Here is a 13,821-nt window from a genome sequence, read left to right as displayed (position 1 = left end):
TTAAGCCATACTTTTAATTTTTGCTATAATAATCGTAGTTGGTGATTTCGATGGCCGATGGCTTGACATGCACAGCCTGGCATTTGTAACCGCGGTTATTTGTGTTCACCACAAGATGGCACGATTTATTTAAAACACAATTATATTGGTTATCATTTAGAAACCACATTGACAAACACTTTTGCAGTACTTAAGACGGGAAGAGTGGGAGTGTACAGACTGCTTGAAATATAATTTAGTTTTGTGCATAATATATTTGTAATTAAATAAATTTAAGGATATTTGGAAAGCGTTAATTTTGTTTTTTAATCAAGTGTTGTTTTTTTTTTTAAAGATGCAAATCCATGGGTGTTAATATTATAAATTAAGTAATAAAAAAAAGAGGGCGAAATTACTTATACGCCGAATTAGTTGTTTGGTTTCTATTTCTTAATAATTTTTTTTTTTGGGGGGGGGGGATAAAATAAAAAAATGACAGAAAAAAATTGCAAAATTAGCAAAATACGTCAGCTTACTTCGGAAACACTTCTGGGCTGATCCAGAGGGGGGGTTCTGGGGGTAAGAACCCCCCCCCCCCCCCCCCCCCCCCCTTCATTAAAAAGTCAAAATATTGTTTACTATAACGGTATGTTTCGTATCGGGTATCCCCCCCCCCCCTCCTTCATGACGGTCTTGACCCCACCGACCCCCCCTTCTTGAACCTCTGGATCCGCCCCTGTAGTATTGTGTTTCTTAGTTCTGTCTTTAGATGGTAAATGGTAACCTGAAGAGTAGACCTGCTATACAGTATTTATGAACCGACCCTGTTTCCTATCTATAATAGACTATACTTGCAAGTCCAGTATCTGTGGCTCAACAAGTGCTGCACCTTACTTGTTTTGAAACTAAAAGTTGCATGTGCCCCTTCAGTTTATATATATATATATATATATATATATATATATATATATATATATATATATATATATATATATATATATATAATCAAGGTAAAGGTTTAGGAAATGCAATCTATAAGGCACTTTATTTACCACCTGCAATACCTTTCAAAACGTTGTAATCCATAGATAATATGGACAATTTGTATTTTTTGTAAATGTGGATTTAGAAGAAATAAATAAACTGTGTGACATATTCCTCGAACTCCTATTCTTATTTGTTCTCTTCTTGATAGCTATTAAATGAAGTTGAAAGTTTGAAACCGTTGGCTACAGTGTCCCTTTAATTGTCTTGTCTTGTGTCATTTTTTGTAATGCAATTTCTTGATGTTGGCAGAACAGGATGAACAATTTAATTCCCTTACATTTGGAACCACGGATTTTATAAAGATGAATTAAGACATATAAAAGTGAAATAATTCTTGATTTCCCTATCAGTGATGCAACTTTCACGTTGTTATCCCAAATGATTGTTTCTCCTGGAAATTTCTAAATAGAGAATCCCATTTGAAACACTTTGAAGAACAAATGAAATCAAGTAGAACACATTAAACTCATCTCGTGCTCAAACTGCAATGTTGTTTTAATTGCGTTTGTCATCTCTTCATGAAGACCAGAATCGAGTATTTGCTGAATTTGTGCCTCAGCGTTGATTGTTAAATACACTATAAGCGGGTGGATTTGCCGATGTTTTCGGTGTTTAAATGGGGTGTGCTTAATGTATAAACTATGTGCATGCAATATACATAAGAAATAGTAATGATGATTTAATTATGTATTTTCCATCAAACGAATTGTTATATATGTACACTGTAAAAAAGAAAGAAAAAAAAGTTTTGGACCACATTATTTTCTGTGACCATTGGTATTAAACTAAAGGTTTAATGTAAAACAAGTACTCTACTAACAAAAATAAATTAAATTAAATTAAAGATACCTGTCCAAATTCTTGTACCCCGAGAAGAAGAATATTTAAAAAACTGTAAACCTATTCTTGTGAAAAGCACTTTGTTATGTTTTATACGTTTATATTATTAAGTTGCTTTTGACATTAATTCACATTAATTAAATCTGTATTTCAAAGGCGTCGTTATGAAAACCAGCTATGTCTCAGGCGCCACAGAGATTTCTCTGTGGGTTCATTTTAGGGTTAGGTGATTGATTCTGAAACAATGCATCCTGTTCGAAATGACGATTTTTAGCCTGGGGGGCAGATGTAAAGTCGTCATCACTAAAGTCATCTGTAATCACACATATGCAAACAAAATTAATATTAATAGTAATTGAAAGAAAACAAAAATACACTCATCGAACGAACAAGTTAACGCCATAATTCTGTATTAACAAAACAAACGTGTTTTAGAACATAATTGCTAGAAAAGTACTAACAGGGTGCCACAAAACAAAACAAAACAAAAAACAGAACAATTTCACTTATGTTATATACAGTAGTCTCATATAAAAGGTAATTTAAATCAAAGGGATAACCGATAAAGCTTATAATAATTTATGGTAACTCCTTTAACTAAAACGACGTCTTTTTTTCTGCACAGCGACTCTTCAGGGAGTAAGCTTTGTAGTTTAAGAGGCTCGAATGTGTGTTGAACAGTGAATAGTAAGCAATGAAAACGTCCTAAATAAACAGACAATCAAGCTGAACAATAGATTTCAATTAGCTTCTTCACGAGAATCGTTTAATCACCTTTTTAACGATTGTAAACCCATATGCAAGTGTAATAGAAAACAGTACGTTTAAACTAAGTGAACACCGTTAGCGTTATTGTTTTATGTAGTTCTTAGCAGCTAGCTTATTTTACAATTGATTTGAAATGCCATGTTTTAATATTACGTTCTTAAAAAGACAAACTATCCAAATGCTGCTCCTAAACTAATTTTTTTCCAATACCTGATAGTTTCATAAATGTTTGCTCCTAGAAGTCAAAACTTAACTTTTAAAATGTACCACAGCAGATTTGATTATAGAAAAGGCCTTTCTCCCCAACCTCTAAAGTCAGTCATTTTTTTGTGATCTCAATGTTTTTTCACACTGCTGCACCCTATCTACACAAGCCCATAGGCTAATTGATTTTTATTTTCATTCAATATTCCTCCAGAGTTAGCTTTCTTCTCAGCTCCTGGAACAAAACTTCTTAAAGGAGAGAAAAAAAAGTCTCCTTCTCACACTGAAGAGAAGACACAAAGGGTCCCTTAAAGGGAAAACCCCAAAGGTTCCACTTTGAAGTCTCTCCCCTGCTAACTAAAGGTCAAAATAATAAATGTAGACCCAAATTGAAGCGTTCAAGGGGGACAAAAGAGGCAAAACGTTACATTTTGACTGAGGCAGTCCTTCATAGCGTGATAAACTCATTTAAAAAAGCAGAACCAAAGGGAGATCAGCATGGGTCCTCAGATAAAGAATAGAGCTTTCAACACATCAGACCAGACTGACTCCTCCATTCCTCTTTTCTTTCTTTTCCATATCAGTCTTTCCATTTCTCTTCATATTCTGCAGCTGCAGCGCCTCCACACTTCCATTCAAAACTGCAGTAGAGAAATTTCCTCTAAATTACAACCTCATCAAGAAAGAGAAAAAAGTCACTTTGCATTAGCAGCAACTGCACGTTATGTAGATTATTCTATGGCCAAATCGCTGGCTTTTATTTGTGTAACTTGATTTGGTTTTCCAACCCTTTTTATGCAGATACAAAGCTAATCGATTAAAATGCTTCTGATGGCCTTAATGTTGGTAGTTGGTAGACATTCTATACGTTTTTGAAAGCTGTTGCGCAATTCCAAATGAAAAAAATGAGACGTGGAAATCTATGTTGAAATATTTCTAGAAATGTGCAACGTCAGGTGCAGAGTTCGTCATAGGAAGTCATTTAGGTAAGCGTCAACCTTTTTACCTCTTGGAGTTTATTAGCACAGCTAACCCGGTTCGAAATTTTAGCCAAAAATGATTTCTTAAATACCAGCATTTCTAATAAAACAATATATCATTATTTTTATCTGAATAGTAATACTATTGATTTCACTATCGTTATTCGAATCTTTTAGATTTATTATTTCAGTGTTCAAGAGGAAATCTGCGTACATTTATAGAGGTAGCTTACTGATAACTGTGAATTACAGTTACTTCGTTTTGTTGTTAAAATTGCATGATTTATGAATGTTTTGCAGTGTTAATCGTGTTAGGGGGAGCTAGGTTACCAGCTGCTTGGATCACTAAATCAAAGTAAAAAGTGAAACAATATTCTTTTGTTTTCCTTTTCAGTTGAAGAACTGAGGCGTGTGATTGCAAAGTGAAAATGTCTCATCTGCGAGACAACGTTTTGAAAAACGCCCCAATTGATTGATAACCAAGACTCTAACCTCGCTGATAAATAGATGACTTCATAGAAATTATAAAATAAAATAAAACACCCCATGGGCTCCTGATCGTCTTCCTAACACAAGGATCCCGTGGTAAAGGAGAAAAGGGACGTTTAATAACAAATTGGCTGAATCATTTTTGAAATAATTCTCAAGCAGAGATATTCGAAAAGTTGGACTTTGAAGACACCGATGTGACTTTGAAAACAATTACAGTGAAGGGGCTGAACATACGAATACGATGAACAATAACTGGAAACAAGTTTGATTCACACTAAACAAAACAACTAAGTTTGAAGCACGTCACACAGAATCGATGGTATATATTTTTATATATTCATAGTCCAAATGTTGCACATGTTTAAACATTACATTGCTATACAAATGAGTATAATGATTATCAATTAAGGTACTGTTAAAATATGTTGATATTACCTACAGAAAAACAGCGATGCCCATATGCTTTAAAAGAATGTCTAATCTAATCGCTTACTAATTTCTCTATATTTATGTCCATTATGAATTGACATCCATTAAAATAATGCAGTAGACGTTATTAATTGGATGCAGGCAAAATATGGATTGTTTATTTATTTCCTGCTTAAGGAATAGCATAACTTCCAAAGTAATTAGTTATTCCACAATTGTGAAACTACCCCCCATCCCATGTGGCTTAATAATAACGACTATATTTTTCATGTATATTATAACTGAATGTTTGCTGAATGCAGTGTAACTGGTTGAAGTGCACAGCAGGACTTCTCAGATTATTTCCTGTCTGAACCCAATGTGAAGTTCAAAGGGTTGAATGTGATTGGCAAATCAAGTGATACAACCTCAACATCATTTGTCAAGACCCTGCATATATTTGTGTATGATATTTGTTAAATAATGGTGAATGTTGAGCCTGCACTACGCTCAGGGCATTCTGTGGAGCTGAAACATGCAGACGTGACTTCATACTTACAATAGGCATTAATGGGTGACATTTTACAAATCTAAATGTGTTGTTGGCATTTGTAATTTATAAGTAACCAGTGATGAGAAATTATTGAAAACATTTGTTTTTTAAAAAAAACACATATTTGTATCACATCTTTTAGGTTGTGTGTCATATTTGTACTGTTGATACACTTTATGTAGATGCAACATAACATTGTCACCAGCAGACTTTATAGATGCCCATTCTTAATACTTAACTTATATGAACAATTGAAAAGGGTGATACTTTGATAAAAGAATCACGGGTGACAAGACCTGAAGTCCATTAAAGGAAAATAACTAAATCAAATCAACTACTACCAGGAATACATTTAAACATGCACCAAACTGAGGGAAATATTTACCTATACAGATCACAATTTTAGTATAATTCACAATAATGGCCGAATCATAATATCTCCTACTATTTTTCTGGAAGTGATTGTCATCCAGCTTCCTTCTTTAAGTGTGTTGGCATGGAAAATACATTGTCCATCTGTCCATTTACAGGATTCATTATCCTTATATAGTGAGGATGAAAACAAAATTCATGCATTGTATGTATTATGTGCTTAAATAAATACTGTCCATCCACTATACTGTATGCTGTAAATACTTAGCACATTTGAACAGTTCATTCTGTTTTGAAGGCTAAACCAACTCATTTGTTTGACTCACTGCAGCCAACTTGTGGTGTGGTATTTTTGTTTTTTTTGTTTTTTTTTATTTTTTTTTGTTTTACTCTTACCCCTCTGCCAAATATGTACCCATTTTAGAAACTGTCATATAAAATGGACCAGAAGCTGTGCCATGATATATTTTACTCAATTTGCAGGCAAAAACTTGAGAACACATGTGACTGTCCACAAATTATAGTTTAACAACTAAAGTGAACATTAAAAAAAAAGACTCCTGCTTCGAAGCATGTGAACAATCAATTAACTGATTAATCACATATTTTATAAACCCCATAAAGATATTCAATTATAATACTAGTTTACTTCTTCATTTGGAACTTTTACAATACAATTTATAGCATTTAAAAGTATTTTTTTATGTATTCTATTTTAGATAATCTATTTTAGCACTGGTCCCCATTAATCCCCACGTTTTAACAGTGCACATAAATAACCAGAGCAGATGGAAAACAAGAATCTCTGCTTACATGCCATAACCCATTTCTACCAACAGAAGGCTCTGTGTGTACTTTATCGACTCCAATGGAATATAGGGGATTTCTGCTGCCGCATTGATCATGAACTAAGAAGGTATGGTCTGTTGCAATGATAAAATGCAGAGAAAATGTGTTATTTGATTGCATGACAATTACCTAATTATGAGCGACACACTTTACTTTTTTTCATATTTACAATTACAAGGTAAGTTTAACGCTATTGCAACAGGTCGTGCAAAATAATACACACACACACGCGCGCGCGCACACACACACATGTATATATATATATATATATATATATATATATATATATATATATATATATATATATATATATATATATATATATATACAGTATACAGGAGTGTAGTACCCTGATATTGACACATGTATGGCTAAATCTGATATTTTGTCATATTATTACTACCTCTATGACATGTATAATAATAATAATAATAATAATAATAATAATAATAATAATAATAATAATAATAATAATAATAATGAATAAATAAATAAATAAATAAATAAATAAATAAATAAATAAATAAAGTCTATTTTTTTAATATTGCATAACTTCTGCTTCTGCAGTGTGTGTGCTGCATATTCGATGGCCAGCAGGGCTGGGTGAATCTTGTTTAAAGCTGCTGTACCCCACCAAGTCTGGCACCAAGCAGAACATTCACAAAATATTGCCTGCATGGCATGGCAGAGGAGTATGCGCTTCTGAAAGCTCTCTAAATGTGTTCGTATTCAGCCAAAAGACTGAAACGGACATTGGCACATAAAAATACAATTATTCTCTTGATGTGTTGTAATCCAAAAAAAAAAAAAAACAACGTAAAATAACATTAAAAAAAAAAAAATGTTATACGTGGGTGTGAATTTTTACCATCTTCATCTTTAGCACTCAACAACGTTATTATCAACAACCACTTTCCTGTACAACAATACAAATGCCCCAAGGCAGCATTACGGATATTTACGGTAATATCAACTGCTCAATAGCCTACATGTGAAAGTACCTTTACTACAATATAATACGATATTATATGTGTGCATATCATAGCAGTGTGGAGTAGTGGTTAGGGCTCTGGACTCTTGACCAGAGGGTTGTGGGTTCAATCCCCAGTGGGGGACACTGCTGTTGTACCCTTGAGCAAGGTACTTTACCTATATTGCTCCAGTAAAAACCTAATTGTATAAATGGGTAATTGTATGAAAAAAAAAAAAAAAAGTGATATTTGTATAATGTGATATCTTGTAACAATTGTAAGTCACCCTGGATAAGGGTGTCTGCTAATAAATAATAATAATAATACTTGACGTACCGTGAAGAAGAAAAAAACAGTGCCCTGAATAATGTTAAATTGATAACACAACAAGCCTATCAGGGACGAAAGCGTTTTAATCACATGATCTTTAAAAGCGGTGTCACAGAGCAGCGCCATGATTGTTAGATTAACTTGTATACGTCAGAGTTAGACAGTAAAGATGGTTGTCTTAAAAGGAATTCCTTCCATACTGTCTCCTGAACTGTTGTATGCATTGGCTAAAATGGGCCACGGGGACGAGCTTGGTAAGGAACGTGCAACGGATTTAATCATATTTAAAAGATATTGCCGATATTAAAAAAATAATAATAAATAAATAAAAAGTTTTAATTACCGGCGTACTGTATATCTCATTTTGCAGCAGGCGCCAGCAGCTAGAATTCATGACATTTGGGTTTATTTAAAATCACAAATCAGTGTGGAAAATGTGAATGTTTGGGAGCGTTATGCCAAAGAATGTTAATTAGTATGTATCGCCTGATTGAGTCTGTTGCACTACACTCTGAAATGAAGCGTGATCTTTTTTTTTTTTTTTACAATGTATCGTACACATGTTTAACGTTATACAGTAACAGTACCTGTCTGTAAACGTGGGAAACGGGTAATTGGGCTACAGTACTATACTGCACAAACATGTAAGCACAGTATATCATCGTAATTACATACAACAGTCACAGTTTAAATAAGAAATGTACAACAACATTTATGATACCATTACAGAAGCGAGATTTAAAAAAAAAAAATTAAAAAAAAGTAAAGCCTTCTCTCCTTGGCATGCATTTTATATACAGTAAAGAGACAGAAAGTGTGGAAGACTTTTATAGAGGAACGTCATAGCCAAACGTGACTCTATATGACATTGTGGAGAGCATATCCTGCTGCAGATTCTCTGAGGGAATTAAAAGGTGGTAATCATTGAGTAATAGTCCCATAACTGTCCAGCCAATGGTATCCTTACACCTTGTTGACAGTGTCATGGCAGGTTTATTGTCTAAACCCAGTACATGATATGATTCATCACTATGTATGGCATATTTATTGTTCAAACCCAGTACATGATAGAATTGATCCCTCTGATTTTTGCAGCTTTAACCTATTCCCATATGCACTAGTTTTGTTGCATCCACTTGGAGTATCTTGTAATGGAAAATTTGACAGCGTGTATGTGACCAATCCTCATTTTTAAACACAAATACATTATCATGGTAAATATCCTTTTATTTTAATTCAATCCTGATATTTGTACCCATTTCAGCTTCATCTGCTTGCTATGTACTCTGTACAAAAAAAGTCATGGAAGGGTGACTTCTTAAAGTCTGATTACAGTTGACAAAGATGTAAATATCAATTTAAGACGTGCCATGGGGTTATTAGATTCAGAGCATTGCATGTTTAGAAGTTGAAGCAGTCTGCCAGTTACATGAGCTGAATTATTTGAATGTATTCAGTCCATTCCATACTGACATGGTTGCCAGATTGTAATTAGCAGCTGGCTTGCAATAGTTGGGAATTTAAACAGACAAATGTAGCGTTTACGTAAATCCCCAGCATAAATTCACAGCAATTGGATGAACGTGTATACAACAATCACTGGTACTATTTTACTTGTATTTTATTGAAGAAATTTACATTGTTCTTTTTTTTCTTGAACCAGTATTTCAGTCTCTTAAACCAGCATGGCCAGTTTAAAACCAGCAAACTACCAACTCACACCATAATAAACTAGTGTTAAAATTTCCAACAGATTACTTTTAATTTACTTGAATTTATAAAATGCTCATTAAATTAGGAAAATTAGAAACCCTTTCTAAGATTAACATCAATATTCTTCCATTACCTTTACTGAATATTGCTAAAGCAATGGATTACTATAAATTACATTTGTTACTAAGATTTTCAGAATTAGAGAATTTCCTAAATGACTTAATAATTTGATATGTTTGTAGTGTAATAAAAATCACAACTGGAAAATTGGTTGTGAGTGTGATATACAGACAGCCTCTGTTTACTCTATATTCTGATAAAGTCAATAACCATGCTAATGACTGGACATGTCTCTTCCTATATACAAAACTCTAAAGAGTGACATATGTCCACACATGTGCCTGACTGCACTATATCCCAGTTGACGGGGATAAACATACCCAGCAGGGGATGATAGGGGATTTAGTTTTTGTTTTTTTAGGATTTACTTTATTATTCAGTTTGCATACCGAATCATACTCAACTGATAAGTTTAGCATCTTAGCTATGTGCAGTCAATTCAGTGTTCCATGTTATGATGGGCCTTCAAACCCTGTCACATTGAAAGTATGGTTTTGATGTGACAGGTTTGCATATCCTCAGTGGCATATCTGGAGGAATCATACCAGAAGGCCTTCTTCGGTTCAGTATAATCAGAAGTTTTCCCAGCTGAAAAATTGACTGATCTGGGAAAATAATGCAGCTGAACTGTACAACACCCAATGTTATTGGAATGTATAGATCTGACTAAAATGATGCAGATTTGTTACACTGTGTTAGATAAGTTCAGTGTTCGGTGTTTTCACCCACCTTCTCTCTCACCTTATTTAAAGTTTAGAAATGTATTTAAAATGTCATTGCTCCATAAAATGGCAATAGTAGCACTGGAATTTGTTTTTATCACCAACACAGATCTGTATGATTGGTGCAGAGAGAAAGCACAACAAATTATGGGTTTTTAACTTTCTGAGGTCACTTTGAACAACTTTCAGTTTAGAACTTCAGTTCATCACTCATACAAATCCATCACCTATCAGGCAGTCATACTTAATTACTTGTTTTTGAAGTCATAAAACCTGGGGTTTGGAAACACAATAGAACACATGTTATTGTGAAAAAACTAAATTGGGTTGGGTCGGGAACAAAAGGTCACAAGTATGGGTTTGTTTCTCAATACTATCAACCTGAACACTCTTTGATCCTGTGTCGATTCTCTATAGAATGACCTAATCATCCTTTTACTATGTTTCAGTTCTTGCTGATGCAAACTTTCCTGCTTCTTCAATTTGTCGCTGTGGACCAACTGAAATAAGAGCGGATGGCAAGTGCAGAACACTTATCAATACATTTATGTTGTTCATAATTAATTTCATAATGATGTTGCTTTGTTTCAATATATGTTTATGAGTGTACCGTAGTAGCCTTTGGCTGTGTTGCCTGTAAGGCAAAATCAATTACGTAACAGAAAATATCTTCATTAAACTCAATTGCACAATGAATTTGCTTCCATTTCCCTACCAGCATGCTTTCTGTTTGGCACTTCCCACCCAGCTGTGGGCCCTCATGCACTCACCTAGTAAACAGCATTGCTAGTGTGCTTCCAATCCCGCTTGTGCCTCTCCTCATTGCACCCAGGCACCCAGTGAGTCCTTGCAGAATCTTTCAAGGTTAAACTCTCGCCTCCAGGGTTTAGTAGCTTGGTAACATCCATAGCTTAGGTCCAGGGGGTGAAAAGAGGCAATTGGCCTGGAAAAGCAAACAGAGGTTTCCTACTGATCTTCTGTCCTCTTGCTTGGTAAGTAGGTAACAGCACAAATGTAAATATGTAAACTGGGCATTTCAAAAAGTTGAGAAGAAAACTGGGATGAAATTGGTCAAAGTGTTTTTTAAAAAATGTACAAATGTACTTTGGTTAACTGGAAGCATGACAATTTAACATCTCATTTTTTTAAAGGACTTGGCATTCCTCAACTGTTGGAAGCCATATTAAAACTGTTTCCACTGGATACTTATGTCTGTTGCCCGGTAAGTCTTTGTAATTATTCATTGAATAGGAAAGATTATAAAACTGCCAGCACTTTAGTTTTCCAGCAAGTAACTCAGTGTCTTGCACAACAGGCTGCTGTTATGGATGTAGTAGAATATGACAAGCAGAGAGGACTGAAGATACCAGTGTGGAGGGAATACGTGCGACTCCTTGACCAAGCTGGATCATCTGTAAGCCAGTTAATTACTGTAATTACTGCTTAAATGCTTTTGAGTTTTTACAGTAGTGCTTCAGTCTGCTTGTAGAACTATATACACCTAAATCACTTTTATAAATACTTTTTTTTTTTTTTTTGCAATTTTGGATACAGTACAATAGTGCTGTTTTCCTTCCTTTAACATGAAGCAGTTGCATATGTCTGTTTTACCACACCCCAGTAGTATGTTCCTTTCAGTAAAAAGGTATTTTGAGAAAACAAATACAAATTCTGTATTGAAATGTGATGTACAGTGTCCTGTGTGTAAGAACCATACATTCTTTACCACTGAAAATGAAATAAGCAGACATTTATGGAAATAGACTTTAGTATACAAATATTGATAATAAGGCCTTCATGCCAAGTGGAGGTCACTTTTCCAAACTGAGGGTTGTTTTAAAGAACATTTTCAATTTGCAGCAGTTGTTCAATGTTCTGTTTTTTTTTTGCTGCACGAAACACCAAATTCACTTTGGCACAGACTGTGGCACTGCAAGATTTCCCTGACAGCCTGACACCAAACCAAACAGCCAAAACAATATTTTCATTTGGTTTGGTGAGCTTCAGAACCCCAGCAAGTTTGTAGTGATGCGAATACTCAAGAATTGTATGATGCCCAATGTCTCATTAGTTTATGTTAACAATATAATATTTACCACTTTAATAATAGATGTATATAATTGTGGCATGCTACATTTTTTTTCTTAAAACTGCTTTCAAGATTTACAGCATGGCAAAAGATTGGATAGTCTTATTCTCTAATGTGTGTGTTTTACTTTGGGAGCATGTACAAATGCTGTAGCAGTTTTTTTTAAATTAAGGTTCAAAGCTTTTGCCTTGGGCAGTCTCTTTTAACTATAAGATGAGTCTGTTTATAACTATCCTCACGGCACTGAACACGTGAAAGCTTGCTAATCTACAAAGAAAATTCTTTGCTTCATGAAATCAGTAATCATCATTGTATACCCTACCCTATCTTTTTAATGCATTAGTGTGTTAAACAAGGTGTCCTTACATAGCACTGTGTAAGGACTGAAGCGACTGAAGGGCCTAGTTAGTAAAAAAAAAAAAACTGTAAGGCCTGATTTTGTAACTCCACACTGTCACCTCGGTCTATTTCAACTGCAAATATCTCGTTAACCGTTTGCGATGGAGACTTCATATTTTCAATGTAATAGAAACTCCTCATTCAAAATCACTTTTACCTCTAACCTAATATGGCTGCCACATGTTATTAAAATGAATCTTAATGTCAGTCACCAGTCTGTAAGTTTGTGTTCAATACCATTGTTTGCTTGTTTTATTCCTTTTCTAGAAACCTTTGGAAAAAGTCGAAAGATTTGTATTTTATGAGCGGGCTAAGAAGGCTGCTGCAGTTGTTGCCACAGGGTAAGGTGTATACCTGCAAATCTCCTTTCAGTGTTTAGATACTTCAAGTCAATTACCCAAGTGGGGAAGAAAGAGATTAAAGCAGCGACCATGTGAACCAAGCATGTTCCCATTAAATTGTAATACACTATTCAATACATCACTGTCTCAACCTGTTCTATGTGGAAGGAAGGACAAGAAAGACATCTTAGTCCTTATACTGTAATACAGTATCTATATCATTTAACACTGCTTTCATGATAAAACTTTGAATCTTGAAATTGTAGTCATATGATTTCAAATGCCTTGGAAAACTGCACATATATAAATAGTAAATTAACATCATGACACACATTCTTCTTTTTAATTGTTTTATATAAAACAAATGTCTGTTTTTAATGTATGCATAACTTACTTTTAGAGAGACTTCTCTATATGGAAATCTTATCATCAAGAAAGGTGTAATTCCAGCAGAAGATCAGTGCTGAACACGAAGCCATTTCATAAAACCTAATGACTTAAAGCTGTCAAACGGTTTGATTGTAAAGAATTTAAAGCAGAATCGAACGCCCTGTTAACTGCTAAATAAATGTGTTTTTACAGGAAAGCATTTAAACTGGAACATACATTTTTAAGTATGGATTGTTGTGAGTTTTTAATATGCT

The 13,821-nt window shown here is 34.2% G+C and overlaps 1 protein-coding gene across 2 annotated transcripts; it reads left to right on the top strand.

The window, feature by feature from the left end:
* Positions 1 to 7,910: 7,910 nt before the first annotated feature.
* On the top strand, positions 7,911 to 13,766 carry fuom (fucose mutarotase). Of its 2 annotated transcripts, none has more exons than XM_034030657.3 (6): positions 7,911 to 8,047; positions 10,798 to 10,866; positions 11,500 to 11,570; positions 11,664 to 11,762; positions 13,104 to 13,177; positions 13,578 to 13,766. In XM_034030657.3, exons 1-6 carry the CDS (start codon positions 7,963 to 7,965, stop codon positions 13,642 to 13,644), a joined length of 465 nt encoding a protein of 154 aa, XP_033886548.1. In that variant the 5' UTR covers positions 7,911 to 7,962; the 3' UTR covers positions 13,645 to 13,766. The 2 variants fall into 2 exon arrangements, with proteins under 2 accessions (XP_033886548.1, XP_058841065.1); XM_058985082.1 differs by having other exon boundaries at positions 11,664 to 11,780.
* The last annotated feature ends 55 nt before the right edge of the window (positions 13,767 to 13,821 follow it).

The sequence above is a fragment of the Acipenser ruthenus genome, chromosome 13 (genome assembly GCF_902713425.1).
Source record: "Acipenser ruthenus chromosome 13, fAciRut3.2 maternal haplotype, whole genome shotgun sequence".
NCBI lineage: Eukaryota > Metazoa > Chordata > Actinopteri > Acipenseriformes > Acipenseridae > Acipenser > Acipenser ruthenus.
The sequence above is the reverse complement of the archived record's forward strand: the minus strand, read 5'-3'. Positions and strand labels throughout refer to the sequence as shown.

What these genes read in the sequence shown, in the direction of transcription:
- fuom (XM_058985082.1), top strand. Translation starts at nt 7,963, where the DNA reads ATGGTTGTCTTAAAAGGAATTCCTTCCATACTGTCTCCTGAACTGTTG. An exon ending in ATACTTATGTCTGTTGCCCG is followed by an intron (nt 11,571 to 11,663) that starts GTAAGTCTTTGT and finishes CTTGCACAACAG; the next exon opens with GCTGCTGTTATGGATGTAGT. An exon ending in CTGTAAGCCAGTTAATTACT is followed by an intron (nt 11,781 to 13,103) that starts GTAATTACTGCT and finishes TTCCTTTTCTAG; the next exon opens with AAACCTTTGGAAAAAGTCGA.